Source organism: Acinonyx jubatus, chromosome E1 (genome assembly GCF_027475565.1).
Source record: "Acinonyx jubatus isolate Ajub_Pintada_27869175 chromosome E1, VMU_Ajub_asm_v1.0, whole genome shotgun sequence".
Classification (NCBI taxonomy): domain Eukaryota; kingdom Metazoa; phylum Chordata; class Mammalia; order Carnivora; family Felidae; genus Acinonyx; species Acinonyx jubatus.
This window is the reverse complement of record NC_069397.1, coordinates 55004413-55031163: the sequence shown is the minus strand read 5'-3', so window position 1 is coordinate 55031163 and position 26751 is coordinate 55004413. Positions and strand designations below refer to the sequence as shown.

Sequence of the window (26751 nt, the reverse complement as noted above, 5' to 3'; positions counted from 1 at the left end):
CAGGTGTCTGGGTCGACGGCGAGCAGGCTCCGGGCCGGGCGGTCGGAGGAACCGGGTCCGCAGCCCACAGCCCCAGCCCGCGGCCGCGAGCCCCCGGCCGTCTCCCCGCGCCCGGATGGCAGCCGCTCGCGCCGCATCCCCCCGCCCATTGGCTGGCGCGCCGCCGCCGCCCCGCCCCGCCCCGTCCCGCCCCGCCCCGCCATTGGCCGCGGCCGCCTCGGGCCCCCTGCTCCAGCTGCCGCTGACATCACGCGGCCCGAGGCGGCGGCGGCGGCGGCGGCGGCGGCTGCGCCCCCGGCCCAGCGCGCAGACCCCCCTCGGCAGAGGCGCCGCCGCGGGGCCCGGCGGAGGATGGTGCGCGGCGCGCCGGGGGCTCCCCGCCGCCAGAGCCGCAGCGCCGAGGCGGAGCCGGCTGCGGCGGACAGCCGACCCCCGCACCGCGCGCGGGGCGAGCGGCCGCGGTGAGGCGAGAGGGCGGCGCGGGCGCAGCGCCATGGGGGCCCTGACGAGCCGGCAGCACGCGGGCGTGGAGGAGGTGGACATCCCGTCCAATTCCGTGTACCGCTACCCGCCCAAGTCCGGTGAGGGCCGGCGGGCGCGGGCTGGGCGCGCCCCGGGGCCGGGGGGTGGGGAGGTCTGCGGGCCGGTGCGGCGGGGCCGTTGGCGGGGTAGCCGCGGTGGCCGGCCGGCCCGCCGCCCGAGGACGCGAGCGGCCTGCAGGCCGTCTGCCCGGTGACAGAGACGCGAGCGGCGGGGACTGCGGCTCCGGAGGGGCGGGGTGCCCGCGGGGCCCTTCTTGGCGCCCGGTGCGCCTTTTCCGCCGGGGGGGTGCTGAGGGCTAGGTGAGGCGGGCCTGGCGTCCGAAACGGGGGCCGAGGGCCGGGGGCCGCGCATCCAGGCCTCTGGAGAGGGAGGCGCGGACGCAAGGTTTGAAGTAGGTTTCTCGGGGAGGGGTGGAGTGGCCGAGGGGGCAGGGGGGGAGGGGGGGGCGGAAAGCTTCCATTGCCTGCGGGAGGATGGAGGCCCAGAATGCGTTTGCAGGCTGGCGCTTTTCAGGAAGCTGTCAGAAGCAGAAAGAAGTGTTTCACAGAAACGTTTGGGCATCTGAGTATCAGAGTCACCCGGGTTGTCCCTTTGCCAGAGTGGCGGCAGGCCTGGCTTTTGGAATGGGGAGAGCTAGGGGACCGGGCACAGGCATTTAGAATGTCTAGAAGTTACTATGTGTGTGGTCAGAATCATTGAAAAGAGCGATGTCTGCAGCCCCTGGGTTGTGGCCTAAGCGTTGGAGGTGGAGGAGGGTTTTGCCAGGGAGGGGGAGAGGATCCCAAGTGGATTGAGCACCGGCCAGTTCTGAACTGCTTGCTGCATGATCTCTTTGCTCGCGATTTTTCATTGCTTTTTCCCAAGACTTCTGGGGGACGGATGGCTACCATCTTCTCTTTGGCCTGGGACCTAATGAGGATTTGGGCGATCTTGGAGAGGTGTCAGGATGGGAGCCTCAGGGTAAAGACATGCTAATGAGATGAGCTGGTTTCTCAGCAGTGTGTCCAGTGTGTGCCAGGTGGAAGCAGGGACCAGACAATGAACCTGCGCCCTGCAGACTGTCTGCCAGCGCTGTTTCTTGCTGCTGCTGTGCCAAAGAATGAATCCTTGCTGAATATGATTAAGAGCTGTTTTAGAACAGTCTAAGATAAAGCTGCGGGATCTCTAGTGTTTTAATAAAACCCTAGCTAATTAGGACTGTGTGAAAAAATGCTCCTAGAAGCGTGCACTTTGCTTTTTAATGGACAGAAATATGCACAAGTATTTGGGGGGGATTTTTTCCCCCCCGAAATCACTTAGCTTTTATTGATCAGAGTATGGAACATGTTTTGCTGAGCTTGGAGTTTTCAGTAGAGTTTGCAGTCTCAGAAGAGGATTCACCCTCCCTTCACGTGTGGGAATTAGCATGGGTAAATCTCTAGAAGGCGGTTCCCCAAAGGATATTAATACAAGTATGAGCCTTGGGTGATGATCATAAAAGGAAAATGGACCAAACTAAAACTTTTTAAAAAGATTTGTTTATTAAGTCTATTTATTTATTTAGAGAGAGAGGCTGGGGGAGGAGCAGAGAGAGAATCCCAAGCAGGCTCCACATTGTCAGTGAAGAGCCCGTCTCGGGACTCGATCTCATGAACTGGGAGATCATGGCCTGAGCCGAAGTCAGGCCCTCAGCCAGTTGAGCCACCTAGGTATCCCCAAACTAAAACTTTCCTTATGCAACACACTTTGTACTGACAGTCTGACGTAATCCTCTCCACTCCACCAGTCTTTTAAAAGTGCTAAGTAGTCGTAGCTCATTTCTAATTGGAAGTTCTATATGTGAGAAATCTTTACAGCAAAAGGGCCAAATTATTTGTGTTGAAGATAAAACACAGAAGATAAGAACCAGAACATTCATGTCCCAGCCAGCACATCTTTGTGTACTTGAGAATTTCCATGAACTTGCATATATGCTCTAGTCTGGAGACATTTCCCACCCTTCATCTGATCTTTATTTTATTTTTTTATTTTTTAACGTTTATTTATTCTTGAGACAGAGAGAGACAGAGCATGAAAGGGGGAGGGTCAGAGAGAGGGAGACACAGAATCCGAAACAGGCTCCAGGCTCTGAGCTGTCAGCACAGAGCCCGACTCGGGCCCGAACTCACTGACCTCGAGATCGTGACCTGAGCCGAAGTCGGCCGCTTAACCGACTGAGCCACCCAGGTGCCCCTTCCTTCATCTGATCTTTAAACCGACTTGGCTTTTTATGGGGATGATAGTATTGTAGACCTGAAAGGGACCTTTGAGAGAATTTGGCCCAAGACCCACTCATGTCGGTGGTAAGAAAGTGGAAGTCCAGAGATGTAAATTAGTCTGGCCAGGTCACCCATCAAGTTAGGGCACTTCTTTCTAAGCCATCAGCCTCTGCCTTTTGCAAAGGAATTGACTTGTGGAAAGGAGGCTGCTCTGCATCAGGACTGAAACAGAACTCAAAGGCCTGTCCTTGTTGAGGAATCAGACTGGGTTGATTTTAAGCCTTCTTATCTTCAGTACTGATAGTAGGACAAAGCAGATAACAGAGTCAGCTTTCTCCAGGCGACCAGCTAAACTGAGACCGTGCCCTGACTCCCTGGAAAGTCTCAGACTCTGCTGCCCGTGGAAGAGTTTCAGAAAGCAACTCTGTCATCTGGCCCTGTGATGATAGTTACAGTGCCCGGCAGAAATTGCTTTCTTTTGTTTGTGTCTTTAGAGGAACCCCTTAGTTTTGTATGCTCATTGAAATGGAAACATTTAGAAATTACTGAGAACAGGGGCGCTTGGGCGGCTCAGTCGGTTAAGCATCCGACTTCAGCGCAGGTCATGATTGTGGGTTCGAGCCCCGTGTTGGGCTCTGTGCTGACAGCTGAGACCCTGGAGCTGCTTCGGATTCTGTGTCTCCCTCTCTCTGCACGCCCCCCCCTCCCCTTGTGCTCTGTGTCTCTCGCTCTCTGTCTCAAAAGTAAATATTAAAATAATTAAAAAAAAATTTTTTTAGCGTTTATTATTGAGAGACAGAGAGACACAGAGCATGAGCAGGGGAAGGGTAGAGAGAGGGGGAAACACAGAATCTGAAGTAGGCTCCAGGCTCTGAGCTGTCAGCACAGAGCCCGACGCGGGGCTGGAACTCACAAATTGCGAGATCATGACCTGAGCCGAAGTCGACTGAGGCACCCAGGCGCCCCTAAAAAATTTTTTTAGAAATTACTGAAAACAGCTGATTTCATGTTGAAACTGAAGTTTCTTTAAAAAATTAGGTTTCTTTTTTTAGAGAGAGATAGCCTAAATTGTTTTATAATTATTTATTTTTTGAATAAGTAATCTAAGTTACATGATTCAAAGTTTAAAAGAATGAAAAGCCATAAAGTGAAAGTCCTGTTCTCACTGCTCTGTTCATCACCCAGTTTCTCCCCATACACCTCCTCCCATCCCTGTGTAACCACTTTTGGTTTCTTTGGAATTCTTCCAGTTTCTTGTGCGAATACAAGCATAACATGCTATTTAGGCTGTTCTGCACCTTTTTTTAAAACCTTTTTTTGTAGAGATTTTATTTATCATTTATTTTGTATACACTTTTAATGTTTGTTTATTTATTTATTTTGGAAAGAAAGAGCACAAGAGGGGGAGGAGCAGAGAGAGAGAGGAAGACACAGAATCTGAAGCAGGCTCCAGACTGCTTGCTGTCAGTGCAGGGCTGGATGTGGGGCTTGAACCCATAAACCGTGAAATCATGACCTGAGCCAAAGTCAGATGCTTAACCAACCGAGCCACCCAGACACCCCAAAGATTTTATTTTTTAAATGTTTATTTATTTTGAGCTAGAGAGAGAGCATGCAAGTGTGGGCAGGGGAGAGGCAGAGAGAGAGAGAGAGAGGGAGAGAGAGAATCCCAAGCAGGCTCCACACTGAGTGTGGAACCAGAAGCAACGCTCTGTCCCACAACCCTGTGATCCCGACCTCAGCCAAAATCAAGTCAGATGCTCAACCGACTGAGCCACGCAGGTGCCCCAAGAGCAGTTTTTTAAGCAGGGATAACGTCTCTTGTCTGTGAAATAGTTATAACAATTTCTCTTAGTTTTTAGGAACATCAATTTAATATTAGTTTCGAAGCCAAGGAGTTGAAAATATGTAACTCACTACAAAATAAAGAATTGTTCAGTTCTGGGACAGTTTGATAACTTTAAAATTAAGTAAGTTCCTTGGGGTGCCTGGTGGCTCAGTCGGTTAAGCAACTGACTTCAGCTCAGGTCATGAACTCTGTCAGCATAGAGGCCACTTCTGATAGGCTCTCTCTTTCTTTGCCCCTCCCCCGCAATAAACATTAAAAAAAGAAAGTAATCTGAAATTCATAGTAAATACACTGAATACCATAAAAAACCTAAACGTTCCTCCATTTAATGATGGTCATCAAGGTCAAGAGTTCAAATGCCAGCATTATTTTTCAAACACTTAAAATGTAGTGATTTTCCTCTTGAAACCTCCAGTATTTATTGTTAATTTTTTTAATTTTCTATTTTTTATTTGAGAGATAGAGAGAAAGAGTATGAGAGAGGGGCAGAGGGAAAGATGGAGAGAATCCCCCGACTGTAGGATCATGACCCGAGCTGAAATCAAGAGTCAGACAGACACTCAATTGAGCCACCCAGGTGCCCCTGAAACCTCCAGTGTTTTTGTTTTATTTATACTTCATTAAAAGCAGACCGATTTCTTTTACTTCTTGATTTTGTTCTAAGATTTAGGGCCTTTGATTTCCTTATATGATGGTTGTTGTGTCCTTTTGTTCTTTAGCATGTTTTCTCTTTCTGTTTATTACCATTTATGTACCTTTACTGAGCACCTGCTATGTATCATGCATTGTACTGTGCACCAGTATATAGATTCTGATCCTTGTGCTCAGTGATTTTGATTCCTTTGGCAAGCAGCAGGATAGCTCTCAAATCAACTTTGTAATTCATGATATGGGTCACAGAAGGGAGTATTAACAACACAAGCTATTTGGTGGCAGTATCAGTCAGGATTCTCCAAAGAAACGGAACCAATAGGAGATATATGTATATTTAAAAAATATATGTATGTTCCTTAAAATAAAAAGATTTATTTTTTTATGTTTACTTTTTATTTTAAGGAATTGTCTTCTGTGATTGTGGGAGCTGGCAAGTCTAAAATTTATAAGGCCCGCCAGGGAGCTGGAAACAGACAGGAATTGATGTAGTCATGAGTCTGAAATCTGTAGAGCAAGCTAGCAGACTGGAAACTCAGGCAGGATTTCTCTTTCAGTCTTAAGACAGAATTCCTTCTTCTCTGGGGAACCTCGGTTTTTGCTCTTACAGGCCTCCACTGATTGGATGAGGTACATCCACATTATCAAGGTAATTTCTTTTCTTTAAAGTCAACTAATTGTAAATGTTAATTACATCTACAAAATACCATCACAGCAACATCTAGATTAACGTTTGGATAAACAGCTGGGCATGACAGCCCAGCCAAGACACATAAAATTTACAACTATAGTGGCTTCCTATTTTAACTAATTATTCTTGTGAAGTAGGTGCTAAGCTCGAGGTTTTAATTGATGAAAGAGTACTTGTGCTGTGAAAACCTCTTTTTTAAAAAAAATTTTTCTTTAAGTTTATCTATTTATTTTGAGAGAGAGAGCGAGAGTGAGCATGAGCAGGGAAGGGTCAGAGAGAAGAAGAGAGAGAGAATCCCAAGCAGGCTCTGTGCTGACAGTGCAGATGTGGCTCGAACTCACAGACTGCAAGATCATGACCTTACCCGAAACCAAGCCTCTGAAAACTAAGAGTTGGAGGCTTAACTGACTGAGCCACCCAGGTGCCCCAAAACCTATTAAAAAAAAAAAAAATTAAAAGTTATAACCTTTAGAAATCATTATTTAAAAATTACACTTCTTCCAGAATTTCAGTGCTTATAATCTAGTGTCAGAAGTGGAATGCAGGCATACAGAGGTAAGTAAGAATACAGACTACCGTCACCAAGTGGGGTATTTCCCAGGAATGCAGGGTTAGTTTAATATCTGAAAATCAGTTAATGTTAATATATCATATTAGTAGAATAAAAGATAAAAACTACATGATTATTTCAATAAATGGAGATAAAACGTGACAAATCCAACCTTTTCAAGATGAGGAACACTCAGCCAACTGGGAATAGAAGGGAACTTCCTCAATTTGATAAAGGGCATCTCTGAAAAGCCCGCAGCTCATATCATACTTAATGATGAAATACAGAATGCTTTCCTGCTAAGATCAGGAATAAGGCAAGGATGTCTGCTTTTGTCATTTAGGGTTGGTTGGAAATTCGGACTAGTACGGCAAAATAAACACAGGTACATATTAAAAAAAAATTTTTTTTTAAGGCACCCGAATGTAAAGGAAGAAGTAAAACTCTGTTCACAGGTGACATGATCCTGTATGAGAAAGTACCAAGGAACCCACACACACACACAAAACTACTACAATCAATAAATGAGTTAGGGAGATTGCACATTCAAGATCAATATATAAAAATCAATTGCATTTTTATACACAAGGAATAATCTGAAAATGAAATTAAGAAAGCTGGGGCACCTGGCTGGCTCAGTTGGTTGAGTGTCGGATTTTGGCTCAGGTCATGATCTTGTGGTTCGTGGGTTTGAGCCCAGCATCAGGCTCTGTGCTGACAGCTTAGAGCTTGGAGCCTGCTTTAGATTCTGTGCCTCTCTCTCTGCCTCTGCCCATCTTGCACTCTGTCTCTCTCTCAAAAATAAATAAACATTTAAAAAATATATATATATTTTTTTTAAGAAAGAAAGAAAGCAATTCATCCTCGAGTTTCTGGGTGGCTCATTCAGTTAAGTGTCTGACTCTTGGTTTTGGTTCAGGTTATAATCTCAGGGTTTCGTGAGTTTGAGCCCTGGTTCAGGCTCTGTGCTGGCAGCGCAGAGCTTGCTTGGAATTCTCTCTCCCTCTCTGCCCCTCCCCTGCTCACTCTTGCATGCTTTTGCACACACTGTGGCTCAAAATAAATAAATAAACTTAAAAAGTATAAAAGTTGTACACTGAAAATTCTACAATGTTACCGAGATTGATGCTTTAACTAAAGAAGTTTTAAAAGATCTAAATAATTAAACACTTCATGTTGGAAAACTCAGTATTGTCAAGATGCCAATATTCTCCAAATTGATCTAAAAATTTAGTCAAAATCCCAACAAACTTTTTCTAAAGAGATTGACCAACTGATTCTTTTTCTCTTTTTAATTTTTTTTTGTTTAACATTTCTTTTTGAGAGAGAGAGAGAGAGGGAGGCCAAGCACGAGTGGAGTAGGGGCAGAGACAGAGGGAGACATAGAGTCTTAAGTAGACTGTACACTCAGCACAGAGCCTGATGCAGGGCTCGATCCCATGACTCTGGGATCATGACCTGAGCCAAAATCAAGAGTTGGATGCTCAACCAACTGAGCCACCCAGGTGCCCTGAAAAATCTTAAAAAAAGGAAGGGAGGAAGAGAGGACGGAAGGGAGGGAGGGAGAGAGAGAGAGAGAGAGAAAGAGAAAGAGAAAGAAAGAGACTAACAAAGTTAAAGGACTTGCACTACCCAATTTAAAAAATTACTATAAAACCACAGTGTGGTATTGGCACAACAAAAGTCATATAGATCAATGGAACAGAATTTTAAGGCAGAAATAAAACCTTATGTTCATGGTCAGTTGATTTTGACAAAAGTACCAAGACCTATCAACAGGAAAAGAATAGTTTTTTTCAACAAATGGTGCTGGGACATTTGGATAATGACAAGCAAAAAATAATAGTAACAATAAACTTAAACTCTTTCTTACCTCACCAAAAATTAACTCAGAATGGATCATAGAATGAAGACACAAGTCACAGAATGGGAGAAAATATTTGCAATTCATATATATGTTAAGGGATTTGTATCAAGAATATATAAAGAACTTGTACAATTCAATAAGAAAAAGAACCTGGGGCGCCTGGGTGGCTCAGTTGGTTAAGCATTCTGACTTTGGCTCAGGTCATGATCTCGCGGTTTGTGAGTTCAAGCCCCATGTCAGGCTCTGTGCTGACAGCTCAGAGCCTGGAGCCTGCTTTGTGGATTCTGTCTCCCTCTCCCCTGCCCCTCCCCTGCTCATGCTCTGTCTCTCTCTCAAAAATAAATAAAACATTAAAAAAAATTAAGAAAAAAAGAAAAAGACAGACCTTAAAAAAGGAACAAAGGTCTTGATAGACATTCCTCCAAAAAAAGATACATAAATGGAAAATAAGCACATGAAAACAGCATCATTAGCCATGAGGGAAATGCAAATCAAAGCTACAGTTAGATACCACTTCACAACCACTAGGGTGGCCATAATCAATATAAGAAATAATAAGTGTTGGTGAGGATGTAGAGAAATTAAAATTCTGGTACCCTCCTGGTAGAAAAGTAAAAGAGCACAGTTGCTTTGGAAAACGGTTTGACAGTCCTTAAATGACTCAGCAATTCCATTCATAGGGTATATATATGCCCAAGAAAAATGGGGAAAATCCACACCAAAATATGTACATGAATGTTCGTGACAGCATTTTTCGTAATAGCTAAAAGGTGGAAATAACCCAAATGTCCGTCAACTGGCAAATGGAACAACTGATAACATGTGACAAGTCCACACAATGGGACTTTATGTGGCAATAACAGGGTATTTGCTACACCATGATGAACCTTGAAAACATTAATGTTAAGTGAAAAGCCAGATGCAAAATGGTATACATTGAATAATCCCATTTATTCGTAATGTCTGCAAAAGACAAATCCATTGAGACAGAAAGTAGATTAGTGAGTGTCAGTGACAGGGGGAGGGGAAAATGGGGAGTGACTGCTAATGGGTTTCTTTTTGGGATCATGAAAATGTCCACTAATACGATCATGGTGAATAGTTGCATGACTCTGTGAATATACTAAAAAGCCACTGGACAGTGTACTTTAAATAGGTGAATTGTAAGGTGTATGAATTATGTGTCAATAAAGCTGTTTAAAAAAATGGACCTAAATGTAAGAACTAAAGCTCTAAAACCCCTAAAAGAAGATATAGATACAGGAGAAATTATTTATTTGACTCAGATTAGGGAAAGAGTTCTTTGATACAGCACCAAAAACACTATCCAGAAGAGAAAAAACTGATAAATTGGATTTCTCCAAAATTTAACATGTTTCTGTTTCAGAAAACATTAAGATAGATGAAAAGACAAGCCATCTTCTGAATGAAAATATTTGCAAAACACATGGATAAAGGATTTGCATCTAGAATATACCAAGAACTTTAACAACTCAGTATTTATTTATTTATTTATTTATTTATTTATTTATTTATAATGTTTATTTTTGAGAGAGACAGAGACAGAGCGTGGGTGAGGGAGGGATGGAGAGAGAGGGAGACACAGAACCTGAAGCAGGCTCCAGGCTCCAAGCCGTCAGCACAGAGACTGATGCGGGTCTCCAACTCACAAACGGTGAGATCGTGACCTGAGCTGGAGTCATACACTGAACCAACCGAGCCACCCGGGCGTCCCTAACAACAGTGTTAAGACAACCCAATTTAAAAATGGACAAATGAGTTGAATAGGTATGTCCCCAAAGAAGATATAGGAATGGCTAATAAACCCATAGAATGATGCTCACTACCAGTAGTCGTTAGGAAAATACAGTCAAAACCACAATGAGGGGCACCTGGGTGGCTCAACCGATTAAGCCTCTGACTCTTGCTTTCTGCTTAAGTCATGATCTCAAGGTTTGTGAGTTCAAGCCTCACATTGGGCTCTGTGCTGACAGTGCGGAGCCTGCTTGGGATTCTCTCTTTCCCTCTCTCTCTGCCCCTCCTCCACTCATTTTCTCTGTCTCTTTCTCAAAAATAAATAAATAAAAAATTAAAAAAAAAACACCACAAGGAGATAGCAGTTCACAACCACTAGGAGAGCTACAATAAGAAAGAAGATGTCAAAAAAAAGAAAAAGATCTCAAGTGCTAGTGGGAATGCATGGAAATGGAATCCTAGTACGTCTCTGAAAGGAATGTAAAATGGTAGCAGCCACTTTGGAAGAGTTTGGGAGTGTCTTAAAAAATTAAACATAAAGTTACCTTATGATCTAGAATTCCGCTCTCAACGAATGTGTCCAGAAGATTCACACACAGACATGTATGTGCATGTCCATAGCAGCATTGTATCTATGAATAGGCAAGAAATGGGAAGTAATCCAAATGTTCATCAGCTGGTGAATGGATTAATAAAATGAGATAAATTCATACAATGAAATGCTATTCAGCAATTTAAAGGAATGAACTAGTGATATATGCTGCACTACACGGATTAACCTCGAAAACATTGTGCAAAGTGCTAGAAACCAGATTTAAGACTGTATATTGTGTGAGTACATTTATACGAAATGGCTAGAAAAGGCAAATTTATAGAGCTAGAAAACAGCAGTGTTTGCCTAAGCCTGGGGAAGGGAGTGGGAATTCGTTGTAAACGGGCACGAGGGAACATTTTGGGGGTGGTGGAAATGTTTTCAAGTGGATGGTGGTGATAGTTACCAAAGTCATTAAAATGTACGATGGGTGAATTAAAAAAAAAATTATTTTTTACATTTATTTATTTTTGATAGAGACAGGGCACAAGTTGGGGAGGGGCAGAGAGAGAAGGAGACACAGAATCCGAAGGAGGCTCCAGGCTCCGAGCCGTCAGCACAGAGCCCGACCCGGGGCTCGAACCCACGAACCGTGAGATCATGACCTGAGCCGAAGTCGGACGCTTAACCGACTGAGCCACCCAGGTGCCCCATGATGGGTGAATTTTATGTGATGTATAGTATACCTCAGTAAAGCTGTTAAAAGTAACTACACAGGGGCGCCTGGGTGGCGCAGTCAGTTAAGCGTCTGACTTCAGCCAGGTCACGATCTCGCGGTCCGTGAGTTCCAGCCCCGCGTCAGGCTCTGGGCTGATGGCTCAGAGCCTGGAGCCTGTTTCCGATTCTGTGTCTCCCTCTCTCTCTGCCCCTCCCCCGTTCATGCTCTGTCTCTCTCTGTCCCAAAAATAAATAAACGTTGAAAAAAAAATTTTTTTTTCAAAAAAAAAAAAAAAAGTAACTACACAGGGGTTTCTGCTAAGTGAGTAAAATACAGAAAAGAGCTTGATCAGTAAGCGTAGAGTTCTAGAAAGCAATGGTTCTGAACACATCGAAGGCAGGGTAGAACACTCAAATAGCCCAAGAGGGAGAATAGTATTAGTAATGGCCTGGAAGTTTGCTGGTGTGCTTTGTTTTTGTTTTGTTTTGTTTTGGCCTTTATACGTTTTTGTTTTAATGTCAGTTAACATCTAGTGTTGTATAAGTTTCAGGTGTACTTGCCAGTATTCTTGATGGATTTAGAGAATACCGAATAGATTAGTTGGTTGAGGCAGGGAATTCTAGTAGAAAGATAGCGTGAAATAAAATTTGGGAGGTGGGTAGGAGCCAAAAGAGAGAGGAACCAGGTGGTGTTCTTAGGAAGATTTATCTCTTAGAGGTATAGGTTGTAGGGAGAAAAAGACCTAGAAGCATGGAGATTTGCTAGGGAAGTATAACCTGATAATCCACTGTAACCGAACTTGGAAAGGGCTGAGGTCTTGACAAGGATGCTTGGCACAAAGCACACGTTGAGTGTTTTTGTGGTTTTGATGACTATGACATTTTTAGGCTGGGTGACCAGAGAAGTGAGCACCATTGACAGAAATTGAGAATCTGGGGAAGAAACTGCTTTTCAAGTGAGTCCCAAACGGGCCGTCTGGGTGGCTCAGTCAGTTAGATGTCCAGCTTCAGCTCACGTGATGATATGAGTTCGAGCCCCTGGCGCCTGCTTTGGATTCTGTGTCTCCCTTTCTCTCTGCCTCTCTCTCTCTCAAAAATAAAAAATAAAAAAAGAATTTTAAAGTGAGTTCCAAATGTCATCCAGGGCTTTACTGCTCCTTAGAATCTAGAAGAATTAGACAGAAACCCCCCAATCCCCCCAAATCATAGAGTGTAGACTTCTAATGCCACTTCCAAGATTTCTGCGAATTCCTGCATGTCCCGTGGTACAGTCATGTTGGCTCCGGAGCTCCAGCTTGCTGTCTTTGCCCCACAGTAAATGTGACTTCGGTCCATTCTTCAGTTTCTCCAAAAAATTCCATTCACAGAAAGCCCTCAAAGCGTAGATTCTGGGGCGCCTGGGTGGCTCAGTCGGTTAAGCATCGGACTCTTTGTCTCTGCTCAGGTCATGATCTCCCGGGTCGTGTGGGATCGATCCCTCCCGAGTCCGGCTCTGCGCTGGCAACTTGGAGCTGCTTGGGATTTTTCCCTCCTCTCCGCCCCTCCCCTGCTCACATGCATGTTTGTGCTCACGAGCACTCGCTCTCTCTCTCTCTCAAAGATAAATTAATAAACATAAAAAACCCCCAACAAAGTATAGATTCTGCTAAAGATCTGTGGAGGGCAATGAAGTTGGGGTTTACGTCGCAGAAATACAAAGGAGTAGCAAGCAGCATCGCCCTAAACTGAACTTCAGCTACGGAGTTTTACTGGCTCTTAGGTTCCCCAGCCCCAGCCTTTCTCATCCTGTCATTCCTCTGCCTTTTTGACTCTTCTTCTCACCCTTTCTCCTGAGAAGAAAAGTTACAAGACAGTTTGAGTTGCAACCAGTAACAAAAGGACACAGACCCTTGGTGTGTTGTTCTTCATTCTCAGAAGCTCATTAAGGTATATTCCAAAAAAAAGATTGTGCCTTCACCCAGAGGAGTTGTGCTGACAGGTCTTGAGATAAAATGCTCTTTATTCCCCCTCCTCCCAGCAATAAAGGTGATTCATTGAACTTGAAGCAAAGAGGGGTTACCCGGATGAAAAGATACAGCAGGTGGTTAAAGATTTGGGCTGAAACTCCAAAGAAGGATCAGAGGAAAATGTTTGGGAGTCGCGTTATGGGAAAGGAGGAGCCCGTGTGTATTGATTGCTCCCTGGGCCTGACAACAGTCCTTTGAAAGAGGTGTTACTATCCGTTTTACAAATAAAGAAACCAAAGCTCAAAAAAGTTAAATAAGTTGTCCTAGGTCATACAGTGGTAGAAGGTGGCACCAGGAGCAAATTCATGTGTGCCTTAAGTCAGAGCCTCTGCTTTGATTCTATGAGGAAGAGAGAGGGAGAAAGAATGAAAGGAAAGGAGAGACCTGAGCTCTTAGAGACACTTCCGCGTTTGTGGGCTGCACAAAAGCGTGGAACAAGTGGTAGGTAAGAAGAGATTCAGGACCGGGAGGGTTTGGGGAGCCAAGGGACAAGGAGCCTCAGAAATGAGTGTGGAAGTCTTCTGAGCGGTCAAAAGGGTGAAGGAAGTGTGAGAACAGACTTGGCCCGCTGGTGTTGCAGGGAAGAATTTAGAGCGGCGGAAACCACTGGAAGAGCTGCGGAGTTACTGGACGTGGGTGGGAGCAGGCAGGAATGACGGATGTGGGCCCAGGGGGCGGGTTTTAAGGCATGGCAGATGAAACTCTTTTTGTATTTGCTTTTTAAGTTGGGGAGACCAGAATATGCTTTCAGCGCAAGGCAAGTAAAAAGATGGTGGACAGAGGAACAGCAATATTGAGAAAGAGGGAGGTTGCTGATGAGGTCTCCAGGAGGGAGAGGCAGTTGGGAATGGGAACTCAAGCGGAAAAGTTAACCTTGGAATGGGGAAAGCACTACCTTCTTGAGATCGGAAGAATGTATGGGTAGAAATATAGGGAAGTTGGAAGGTGTTGAAACTTTGGTTTTTTGTTTTTGTTTTTTTCTTTAAGGATTTTTTTATTGATTGATTTTGAGAGAGAGGGAGAGAGAGAGAGAGAGAGAGAGAATCCCAAGTAGGCTCTGCACTGTCAGCACAGAGCCAGACGTGGGGCTCAGACTCAAGAACTGTGAGATCATGATCTGACTCAAAGTTAAGAGTTACATGATTAACCCACTGAGCCACCCCGGCACCCCGAGGTGGTGAAGCTTTTGTGACGTTGAAGGATTTTGAGGGGATGTCGCAAAGTGGAAGAGGCAGGTTTGGTACCTTGAAAATGGGGGGAAGGCTTGGCTCTGTCGATGTGCGCCTTGCTCTAAATATTGGAAAGCTACAGTTGTTAAAACTATATTGTACTCAGGGGCACCTGGCCGGTTCGTCAGTAGAGTATGCGACTCTGAATCTCAGGGTTGTGAGTTTGGGCCCCACATTGGGCATGGAGCCTACTAAAAAACAAAACAAAACTATATTGTACTCAAACAAAAACACTTCATTGTGCTCATTCAGAATAGAATAGAGTCTGGAGCTAGGTATGTATATATAGCATGATAAAAATAGATTTTCAGTTTAGTGGGGGTAATGGAATATTCAATAAATGGTGTTAGTAAAGTTTCCCGTTTGGAAAAAAAAAAAAAAAAAGACTAACCCCTTATCCCACACAGTCTATAAGGACAAATTTCAGATCAAATAGCAACAACAACAATACCCAGGAGGGGGGAAAAAAGCATGCAAGCAATGTAAACTAGAAAGTAGGGAATGTTTATCAGTAGGGAACCGGTTCATTAAATCTGGGCATTCAATGGGAATATAGTACAATGGTTAAGAGTACACATAGGAACTCTGTAACAAAAATAGCTGGGTTTGGGACCTGACACTGCCTCTTACTAGCTGTGTGATCCTGGACAAATTACTTACCCTCTCTGTGCATTTACCGTCTCTTCTGCAAAATAAAAAAGATTGTATCGCCTACCTTATATGGTTGTTGTGAGGAATAACCTATGTGGTACTTGTTAGTACAGTGCTGGTATAGAGTGAGTCCTCGATATGGGGTTATTACATTGAGGTTATTATTATGAGGTATTATAATGTGGTCATAATAATAATGAGTTTGATTAAAAAAAATTTTTTTAACGTTTATTTATTATTGAGAGACACAGAGAGACAGAGCATGAACATGGGAGGGGCAGAGAGAGAGAGACAGAATCCGAAGCAGGCTCCAGGCTCCGAACCATCAGCACAGAGCCCGATGTGGGGCTCGAACTCACAAACCGCAAGATCATGGCCTAAGCTGAAGTCGGACACTTAAACCTACTGAGCCACCCAGGTGCCCCATGAGTTTGATTTATAAGGGCAGACATGGAAAGATGCATAGAGTGCGATAGGCAAAAAACCCCCAAAAACAAAAAAAACCTTGCAGATCGATATGTGTATATTCCAATTAAATTAAAAGACAAAGTAAAACAGAAAATCCGAGTGTGTTTACATCTGTGTAGGAAAATCTGGAAGGCCACAAACCAATTCTTAATAGCAGAGTTACATCTCACAGAACGGATAACCGGGTTGGATTATCACTTTTTAAATTACGCGCTTCTGTGTATTTTTGTTTTTTATTTTTTGCAAAGGATATGTTTTACTTGTGTAATTTTTAAAAAGGCTTTATTTTAAGTAATCTCCACACCAAACATGGAGCTCGAACTCCTAACCCCAAGATCCAGAGTCGCTGCGTTCCACCTACTAAGCCAGCCAGGTGCCCTTTGTAATTTTTTAAGTGAATAAAAGCATAAATAACAAAAGTAGTGCTGTGGCATTAGAATTGAGTGAACAGCATTAGTCGGCTCAGGTCATGATCTCACGGCTCGCAGCGCATCAGGCTCTGTGCTGACAGTTCCTGAGCCTGCTTCGGGTTCCGTGTCTCCCTCTCTCTCTGCCCCTCCCCTGCTCACAATCTGTCTCTCTCTCTCTCTCAAAAATAAACATTAAAAAAAATTTTTTTTTAAAGAATTGAGTCGAATAGTTAGAGATGTTTGAAAAAATTTTGTTACTGTTTTTTCATTTTTGTGACCAAAAGCTTAAAGTATATTATTTAAATATTGTGTAGATGAAGCTTTTTCAAATACATGGAAACCTAATAGGATTCCTATAGCCAATTTTCTCATATTTAAATTTTGTATAAAGTTATTATTTTATTTTTAAAGTTATTTTAATTTATTTTATTTACTTTTTTAATTTTAATTTTTATTTTATTTATTTTTTTAAAATGTTTATTTATTTTTGAGAGAGAGAGACAGACAGACAGGGAGCGAGCAGGGGAGGGGCAGAGAGAGACACAGAATCCGAAGCAGGCTCCAGGCTCTGAGCTGTCAGCACAGAGCCAGATGTGGGGCTCGAACTCACAAACCTGAGATCATGACCTGAGCCGAAGTCGGGCACTTAACTGACTGAGCCACCCAGGCGCCCCTTTATTTACTTTTTTAAATGTTTATTCATTTTTGAAAGAGAGAGAGAGAGAGAGAGAGAGAGAGAGAGAGAGAGAATGGGGGAGGGGCAGAGAGAGGAGGACAGAGGCTCTGAAGCCAGCTTTGCACTGACAGTAGAGAGCCGGATGAGGAGTTTGTACTCATGAACTGGGAGATCGTGACCTGAGTCGAAATCTGATGCTTAACCTTGAGCCACCCAGGCACCCCTAAAGTTATTTTTAAATATAATTCCATTTTTTTGCAATAATCAAGCATACACCTCCATTAAGTTGAAGATTAATATTTTTCACTTATAGGCAGAATAGTTGTTTTATGTGACATCATCCAAAATGCAAAAAGAAGGGAAGATTGTTTATAAATCTTGCAATAAAAACTCCCACTTAGCCTAAGATAGGGGCTAAAATCCCAAATACGTTTTACTTTATCATTTACTCCACATAAATTATCAAAATTTTTTGCTTGCTCATCTTTGAGTTTTGTTTGTTTTGTAAAATATAAAGTTTCCATGACTTGAGTTTAAAATCTTTGATTTGCAATGTGCCATTACTTAGAGGCCTAAACAGTTGGGTTTTTTTTCCTACACCTGGTTTCTGTAGGCAGACATTTCAGTAATTTCATGGATTTGGAGAGAAAAGTTCTTATTTATTTTTTGAAATCTTTTTTATTAATGTTTATTTTTTTATTTTTGAGAGAGAGACAGAGACAGAGACATTGTGCACAAGTGGGGGAGGAGCAGAGAGAAAGGGAGAATCCTAAACAGGCTCCAGATCTGAGCTGTCAGCACAGAACCTGATGCGGGGCTCGAATTGCCAAACTGTGAGATCATGACCTGAGCCGAAGTCTGACGCTTAACAGACTGAGCCACCCGGGCTCAGTTTTTATTTTTTTACATTTTAGTTTTCATTAATCTCTACCCCCAACGTGGGCTCAAATTTACAACCCTGACTCAAGAGTCACATACTCTAGGGACTGAGCCAGCCAGCTCCCCCCTTTTTTTTTAAATTAGAGTTTTTGTTAATATATAGGGTACCCATAATGATTAAGGTGAACAATGTGATGATTTGATATATGTATATCTTATAAAAGGCATACAGAGTTGCAGGAAAATGGGAAGTGGGTCTAATTGTTCTTTATTGTGTGATGTTATAGTTCATAGCAGTTTGGTGGCATATATCAGAATGTCTCATTGGATCATATGTAAATTATGGCATCAATTGAGCAATATTTAGTTTCACTGTGATGTTCGGAATATGGCCCAATAGCTTAAATTCATTGGGCAAATTGTTTAAGATAGTGAATTGTAACTGAGGTTTTTCTCTTTGGTTTTTCTGAAAACCAGAAAACCAGTTTTCTCAGAAAAACTGAGGTTTTTCTCTTCTTCACATAAGGAACAAATAGTTGTATTTTTCTTTGTGGACAGTTGAAGTCAATTTACTCATTTGAGCTCTTGGTTCAAAAGTTGTCTTTGATAGGGTAGGATTCCTTCGGTACTACACAAGTTCCTTTGGAATTACTCTGAAGTTTTTGTAGAGCCAGAAAGTGTTGATGGTGACAAAGATTAAATCAGAGGATGAGGAATAGTGTCTGGAGCTGTGCTCTCTACTGTGGCGGCCACTGGCTTCATGTAGCCGTAGAACACTTGAAATGTGGCAAGTTCAAGGGCGCCTGAGTGACTCGGTTGGTTGAGCGTCTGACTCTTGGTTTCAGCTCCGGTCATGATCTCACGACCCCATGTCAGCTCTGTGCTGATGGTGTGGAGCCTGCTTGGAATTCTCTCTCTCTCTCTCTCTCTCTCTCTCTCCCTCTCTCTGCACCTCCCCTGCTTGTTCGTTCACTCTCTCAAAATGCATAAATAAACATTAAAAAAAACCAAACCTGGCCAGTCCAAAATGAGATGCACTGTAAACAGTAGGAAATATGTGCCAGATTTTGAAGACTCCATACTTAAAAAAAAAAGAATGTAAATAGCTTGTTAATAATTTTTACACTGATTTGCATGTTGATAAAACATTTTGGATCTATTGGGATATTGGGATATCCAATATTGGGATAGATAAAATATATTAAAATTAATTTTGCTTTTTAAAAAATGCGGCTATTAGATAATTTAAAAATTACGTAGGGGGCTTGCACTTTTGGCTTGTGGTATATTTTTATTGGACAGGCCTGATCTGGAGGAACAGTGCTAGTGTAATTTTCTTCCCTTAGAAATAGTTTTACTTTTTTGCCTGGATGCCTTTTTTTCTTTAATATTTTTTTCCTTTAATCCTGAACTTGAATTAGTGTTGGGCATTCTGGACCAAACCTTATTATTATTTTTTTCTTTACTGTAGTGAAAATCATGTAGCATTAAATTTATTATCTCAACCACTTTCAAGTGTACAATTCAGTAGTGTTAAGATCTCTAGAAATTTTCTTCTTACAAAACAGAAACTCTATACCCATTAAACACCATTTCCCCTTCTCCCTCCCACTCGTGCTGTGTTTTAAATATAATGTTGGAGATCCGTGTATGATGTGTCTTCTTTTTCCCCCCTTACTGAGATATAATTGACGTTGTAGAAGTTTAAGGTGTACAAAGCGATGAGATGACACACGTCTATCTCGTAAAATGATTACCACAAGATATACCTTCTTCAAGCCCACAAAGAATTTGAATACGAATTCTGATTAAGAAATTCTAGCTAACTCATAATGAAAAGCTTGCAGTTTATCCATTAGTCATGTGTGTTCCTGTTAGCAAACAGGCAAAGTATTTGAGTACAGTTCTTTCCCCCTTACCATTTCTGATTTTAGAGTGTAGTTCATGCTGAAAAGTGAAACTGTGCACAAATATGCCAAAAGGCATCGTTTTCAGAGACCGTTAGTGTGTTCGGCGTTACCGTCTGCTGATGCGGTAGCGGCACATGACTGTGCGCTGATCTGTCCCTTTAGACAGCTGGGCAGATAGACAGAAGGCTTTATCCAGGCCGCAGAGGCAGATTTGCTCTTTCTTGCCAGTCTAATTAGGGCAAGTTATTACAGGGGTCCGTTTCAAAGAGAGGAACGAGCAAATTTTTGGTTGCTTTAAGCTTACTATTATTATTTTTTTTAACAGAGAAGGTGTTTGTATTTTAAGTGCACCAAGGAGATCATCTTTTTTTTTTTTTTTTAAGTTTATTTATTTTTGAGAGAGAGAGAGAAAGCGCGCGCGTGTGTATGCACACGGGCTGGGGGGAGGAGCAGAGAGAGAGAGGGAGAGAGTACTGTCAGCACAGAGTCCAGTGCGGGGCTCAGTCCCACAAACTGTGAGATCATGACCTGAGCCAAAACCGAGAGTCGGACACTCAATTCACTGAGCCACCCAGGCGCCCCCAGAGATCATCTTTTTAAAGGAATTTTACATCGACTCTTCTACTGAAATGCAGAAGTCCTTTTTTCACCTGTGATATATTGACCCTAATTTTAAATCTGTGTATATTTGTGCTCTTGATTTTTAATGTAAGGCAAAGGTACAGCTAGCTGTACCCTACTTTCTTGGTAATTTCTTCTCTTTTAATATTATGGCAAAAAAAAAAAAAAAGGCATTTCCAAAAGAACCCTGTCACCATCTTTAGCCCTTTACCCCCCAAGACATCAGTGCTCTTCTCTTGCTAGGATAATCACTACCATCGGTAAGTTGATTATCTGGATTTCTTTGTCCCTATATCCCTCACCTGACTGTTCACAGGTACTGGAAACTCAGCGTGTCCCATACTGAACTCAACAGTACAGTTCAGACACCAAACCTTCCTCCCTCCATTCTTTATTCATGACTTGGGCAAGCCATCCCTCAGCGTGAAACCTTTAACTTTTTGTTTATCTTATGGTATTTATTTATTTAAGTCATTTCTTGCCCCAACGTGGGGTTCGAACTCCTGACCAGAGATCAAGACTCGCACACTCCACCGATCGAGCCAGCCAGGCGCCCCAAAATCTTTAACTTCTAAAATTTCAGCGAATGGATGATAACTATATGGTCTCTAACGTATAGAAAATATATTTTGCTAAGGTTCAACAGCAAATGACTTCCACTGTTTGAGATGGCAGCTTCTACTTAGGGCAACTCGGCACCTCCCCCCTCTATAAATTATGCACTTGGAAAATAGGGCTTGCAAGTGCGAGACATAAATAATTGATAATTAAGCTTTCCCAAATGATGAATTGCACTGTCACCGCAGATACATACACTTTGTATTTTTCGGTTTTGGTGGGTAACTCTCGCGAGTTCCTCAGTGATGCTTTGATTTTGGCCGCTTTTTCTCTCAAATAATGTTTTCCTACTTTTTGTTCAATTAAAGAATCGCCTCACTTTGTGGTGAGTGATTTTTATCCACATTGCCTCGTGTAATAAGTGTTTGTAAAGCTGCATGGGAAGAACACCCGCGAATGAACATGTGGTTCAGTTTTTCTGTTGGAATTTGCTTCTCTGTCTTCCTTCCTATGGCTTTTTCACAGCTGAAAGTGCTGAATCTCACTGTGTTTAGTTTGCTATAAACCTTCGACAAAAATTGAAACTGGTTTAGAAAATGTATCTATACTCTTGCTGTGTGACAGATAACGACGAAGCCTCTCACCATTTCATACGTTTTTTGAATTCATCCAGGAATTGGGGTATGTGAGGAGAGCTGTGAGAAGGCGTGTTGGGGGATAAATCCTTTCCTTCGGATGGCTTATCTTCATGGGATAATTAGATTATGGAAATTTGGGTTGGGGTGCCTGCCTGGCTCAATCGGTTAAGCGTCCAGCTCTTGATTTTAGCTCAGGGCATGATCTCACGGTTTGTGAGTTCAAGCCCCACGTTGGGCTCCTCGCTGACAGTGCGCAGAGCCTGCTTAGGATTCTCCCGCCCCGCTCCTCCCTCCCACTTTCCCTCTCTCTCAAAATAAATAAACTTAAAAAAAAAAGAAAGAAATTTATGTTAAGAGGCATTCATTTAAGTCTAGGTTGGAAAGTATTCCCAGGTGGAATTTGCAGTGTTACCTAAGCCTCCCCTGGTGACTTATCAGTGCCCTCACGTCCTGGTACAGTTCCTTAGTTTGTCTGGATGAGGCAGATGGGGATTCTGACCCCTGAGTACCGATTGCCTCTAGTTACTGTAGTGTTAAAAATATCCCTGCTTCCTCAGTCAAGGTGGGGCCAAGACATGACTGATGTCTCTGAAACCCTGGCCATTCACACCGTTAGTGAATTTGGGACTGAGGGTGTGTGTTTTGTGTGTGTGTGTGTGTGTGTGTGTGTGTGCACATGTGTCTTTTCATAGTTCTAAACTATTGTCCTGTCGAACTCCATAATCTGTGTGGTAATTGGTAGGTAAAGTCAAGGACAGCTATATATATATATTTTTTTCATTTTTTTGGTAATGTTTTTATTTATTTTTGAGACAGAGAGAGGCAGAGCATGAGAAAGGGAGGGGCAGAGAGAGGGGGAGACACAGAATCTGAAGTGGGCTCCAGGCTCTTGAGCTGTCAGCACAGAGCCCTATGTGGGGCTCGAACTCATGGAGTGTGAGATCATGAGCTGAGCTGAAGTCGGACGCTCAACCGACTGAGCCACCCAGGAGCCCCAAGGACAGCTATGTTTTAAAAAAATGTTTACTTATTTATTTTGAGATATTTATTTTGAGAGAGAGTAAGAGTGTGAGTGCAAGAGCAGGGGAGGGGCAGGGAGGGTGGGTGAGAGAGAATCCCAAGCAGGCTCTGTGCTGTCAGCTTAGAGCCTGACGCAATCCCATGAACTGCAAGATCATGATCTGAACCGAAATCGAGAGTCGGACACTTACCCGCCTGAGCCACGCAGGTGCCCCCAAGGACAGTTGTATTATATAAATTCATTTTAGTAATCATCTTGGGGCACTTGGGTGGCTCAGTCGGTTAAGCATGTGACTTTGGCTCGGGTCATGATCTCACAGTGAGTGAGTTCGAATCCCACGTGGGATGAGCACGAGCCCTGCTTTGGGTGAGCCCTGCTTCTCCCTCTCTCTCTCTCTCTTCCTCTCTGTCTCCGCCTTTATGTGTCCTCTCTCTCTCTCTCTCTCTCTCTCAATAAAAACAACAACAATCATTTTGAAGCAAATGTGAAAAGGAAAGAGCCTGCATTGTAGAGGGTTATGGAATTACGTATGTAGTAGTGGGCAGGTACTGAGACGTGTGTGTTTAGGTATGAACTGGCTTACGAAGATCCAGGCAGAGAAATGTATGTGTGTGTGTACATGCTGGTGCCTATAGTTAAGATCCCTGAATATACAGGGGATAGAAAATAACCACTTCAAGTTTAAGGGAAAAAAACAGGGACAAAATACGTACATGTGTTCATTAATGTGCATTGTGGGGCCTTCTGGTCTTTGGCTGATGGTAAAATAATAAGGTCACAATAAGGATTCGATTAACAACGTTAAAAGGAAAATTCATCTATTTATGGTTGGTAGCTTGGGTTTTCGCTGCTGTGGTTTGGCGTACTTTGTGCCATTGTCCCAAATCAAGAGAAAATCCCTAACAGTTATTAACTGTTGCACTGATTATTTGTTGGAAGGATTAACATTTTTTCGAGTCAGTTTTTTTACCTGGTTTAGTTTGACTGGTTTCTGTTTGATGTCTCTGTGTCTCCCTGTCTAGGAAGCTATTTTGCCAGCCACTTCATTATGGGAGGAGAGAAGTTTGACTCCACGCACCCCGAAGGTTACCTATTTGGAGAGAACAGTGATCTGAACTTTCTGGGGAACAGACCAGTAGCGGTATGGTTATGACCTGTTTATTTCCGCGTGGGGCTTCAGTGGCCAATACAAACAGTCTTATAAAAATAAGTTTGTAATCATTGGTTCAGAGGTGTCTGTAGCTCGGTGTGAGTTGAGAGGGTCCCTGGGAGCCAGGCCACAGCCCCTTGGCTGGCGTTGGGTCTCCAGTCACTAGAGGCTGACCCCTGGAAAGACTGCGGGAGTCTGCCTAAGGGGGAGGACATCTCACAGGTTCCCGATGTCTGGATGTCCGAAAGATTCCTGTCTCTGCTAAATGCCACCTCTTTTTCTCTTCTTCATAACACTTAATACCATATAAGCTTGTATTTCTCTGTCTCGCCCTCTGTTTTTTATCTGCCCTTCCTTGTAGGACGTAAATTTCACTGTGTCTCCCTCTCTCTGCCCCAACCCACTCGCATCCTGTCTCTGTCTCTCTCAAAAATAAATAAACATTAAAAAAAAATTAAAATAAAAGGGGGGGGGGTGGCACCTGGGTGGCTCAGTCGGTTGAGCGTCCGACTTGGGCTCAGGTCATGATCTCACAGCTTGTGAGTTCAAGCCCCGCGTCGGGCTCTGGGCTGACAGCTCGGAGCCTGGAGCTGCTTCGGACTCTGTCTCCCTCTTTCTCTCTGCCCCTAACCCACTTGCCTTCTGTCTCTGTCTCTCTCAAAAATAAATAAACATTAAAAAAAAAAAAAATTTAGAATGTATATTTCACAGGTCAGGACTATTTTTACTGTTGCGTCCTAGCACCTAGAACAAAGCCTGATACGTACTGACAAGCCCTTAAAGAGCTGTTGAATGAATGACTGAAAAGGTTTCCCTTCATATCTGAATTGATACTAGGCTATGTCTCTGTTCATTCAGCTCATTCCATAAACGTATGTAGCATCCTCTCCACACCCAGCCCGAGGCTTTGGAAGAATAGCCTGCCATATGGCTAGTGAGTGGCTAAGGAAGGTCCTAGAGACTTTTCAGACATTATTCCTAATCTTCGTAAGACCCACCTGACAGAAGATTTATTGTTATTAATTTTTAAGTAAGCTCTATACCTAATATGTGAGGCTTGAACTCATGATCTCATGATCTCAAGATCATGCTCTGCGACTGATCCAGCCAGGTGCACCAGAAGATTTATTATTAATCCTTTTAAAAAATTTTTTTTAATGTTTATTTATTTTGGAGAGAGACCAAGAGAGACAGCGTGAGTTGGGGAGGGCAGAGAGAGAGGGAGACACAGACTTTGAAGCAGGCTCCAGGCTCAGAGCTGTCAGCACAGAGCCCGAAGCGGGGGCTCAAACTCCTGGACCATGAGATCGTGACCTGAGAAGTCGGACGCTTTACCGACTGAGCCACCCAGTGCCCCAATTATTAATCCCGTTTCATAAGCAAGAGAACTGAGGTTCTAAGAAATGACCAATGATAGTGCATGCTCTGTTCCAGGCACTGTTCTAAGTGTTTATTTACATAAAGTTTTCCCAAACTCCAATAACTAGGTCTGCCTGGCCACAGGTCGATGACCTTTCCACTGCTTCTCATTGCTTCAAAAAGCCCTGCCTTCCTCCAGAAACTCCTGGGTCAGTGGGGCAGATGAAACACAGGAACAGGAGATGCGTAAATAGCTGCAGAGGTCCGAAGTGATTGGATGCTGTGGGGCTTGCGAGCAGGAGAGGAGAATGGCAGGCCTGACCCCCTCATGCTCGTGTTGAGAAGAGGCGGACGGTGTTGAGCGAGCCTTTGGAGAGGCCTAGGCTTTTACCAGACGGGTGGGGAAGGGGCTTTCCGGGAGCGGGTGCAGAGCACAGGCCCGAATGTTTTCCCGTTGTTGTCAAATCAGCAAACCTTTACCCAGCGACTGCTGTGTGCCAGGTACTGTGATGGGCGCTGGGGACACCAAGCTGAAATGAGCATGGTCTGTTTCTCCTGGGAACAAATAAGGAAGCCAGGCTGGCAGGGGTAGACATTTCCTGATGGTGAGACACGATTGGAAAGGTAGGTGGGGGCTGCATTACCCCTAAGGCTTTTGACTCTTACCTGTAGGCTGTGGGGAATATTGAAGACTTTTAGGTGGATAAGTGACCTGGAGAGTTTTTTTTTTTTCCTTTAGGGAGATTCATCCAGTGACTGTCTCCCATCTTGAGCTTTAATTAAAAAACATATTTTGATGATGGGTTTTCACTGGTTTCTCCCTTTCTATCTGGAGTGACCCCCTCCCCTAATTCACAGACCAGGAGTGCTTTCAAAATACCACATCCTTCTTGCTTCGTATTCGGTCATGCCAGCTCATGCTCACCAAATGTCCGCTCTCTGATTTTGTTACTGGTGCCTTAGCAGTTAGAGTAGAAGAATCTTTGGTGTTTTGTTTTGTTTTGTTTTGTTTTGTTTTGTTTTGTTTTGTTTTGACAGAGACAGGTAAGAATTGTGCCTCCCTCCCTGGGAGTCAATTCGTGCTTGAAAAATGGCCCTTTCTTTTTACGTCAATTACTTCCTTTCTTTTCCTCTTTCTTCTTGTGTGAGAATAGTGTATTATTTTTTTTAATTTTGACCTTTTCAGACCATAAAGATTTTTTTTTAATGTTTTTATTTATTTTTGAGATAGACAGAATGCGAGTGGAGGAGGGGCAGAGAGAGAGGGAGACACAGAATCTGAAGCAGGCTCCAGGCTCTGAGCTGTTGACACAGAGCCCGACGTGGGGCTCGAACCCACGAACCGTGAGATCATGACCTGAGCTGAAGTCGGACGCTTAACTGACTGAGCCACCCAGGCGCCCCATAAAGATTATTTTAAAACAAATAAATACTTCTTTTGATTCCTACTGAGGTTTTTTCTGGCTGGCAGACTCCTGGTTCAGCTGCCCTGTTTATGCTTCTCTGTGAGCCTGTGAAGGACTGAGGTCTTCCTGAAGCCCTAAAGAGCAGCCCTGACCTGAAGTTTGAGGCTTTTTCTAAAGGAGTATTGACATTTTGGTTGTTGTTTCTATGTAGTCATCATTAAATATGCTTAATGTTGTAAGAGCAGATGTTTTCAGGAGATATCATCATTTCAGGTTAATAAAGCAAATTGGAGTAACTTCAGATATATATAGAAATAATGTATACAGGGGGCGCCTGTGGGCCTCAATGGTTTAAGCATCGGACTTTGGCTCAGGTC

The 26751-nt window shown here is 43.4% G+C and overlaps 1 protein-coding gene across 7 annotated transcripts in view; it reads left to right on the top strand.

The window, feature by feature from the left end:
- Nucleotides 1-256: 256 nt before the first annotated feature.
- The window catches only part of RNF157 (ring finger protein 157), an 81601-nt gene continuing 55106 nt past the window's right edge, over nt 257-26751 (top strand). For 5 of the 7 annotated variants that reach the window (XM_053212387.1, XM_053212389.1, XM_053212384.1 and 2 more), the window contains exons 1-2: nt 257-581; nt 23482-23600. In XM_053212387.1, the coding sequence (XP_053068362.1) occupies nt 494-581; nt 23482-23600 (207 nt within the window). In that variant the 5' untranslated portion in view covers nt 257-493. Of the gene's footprint in view, nt 582-5692; nt 5930-23481; nt 23601-26751 lie in introns of those variants that run through there. The other 2 variants (XM_053212383.1, XM_053212388.1) reach the window with 2 other exon arrangements.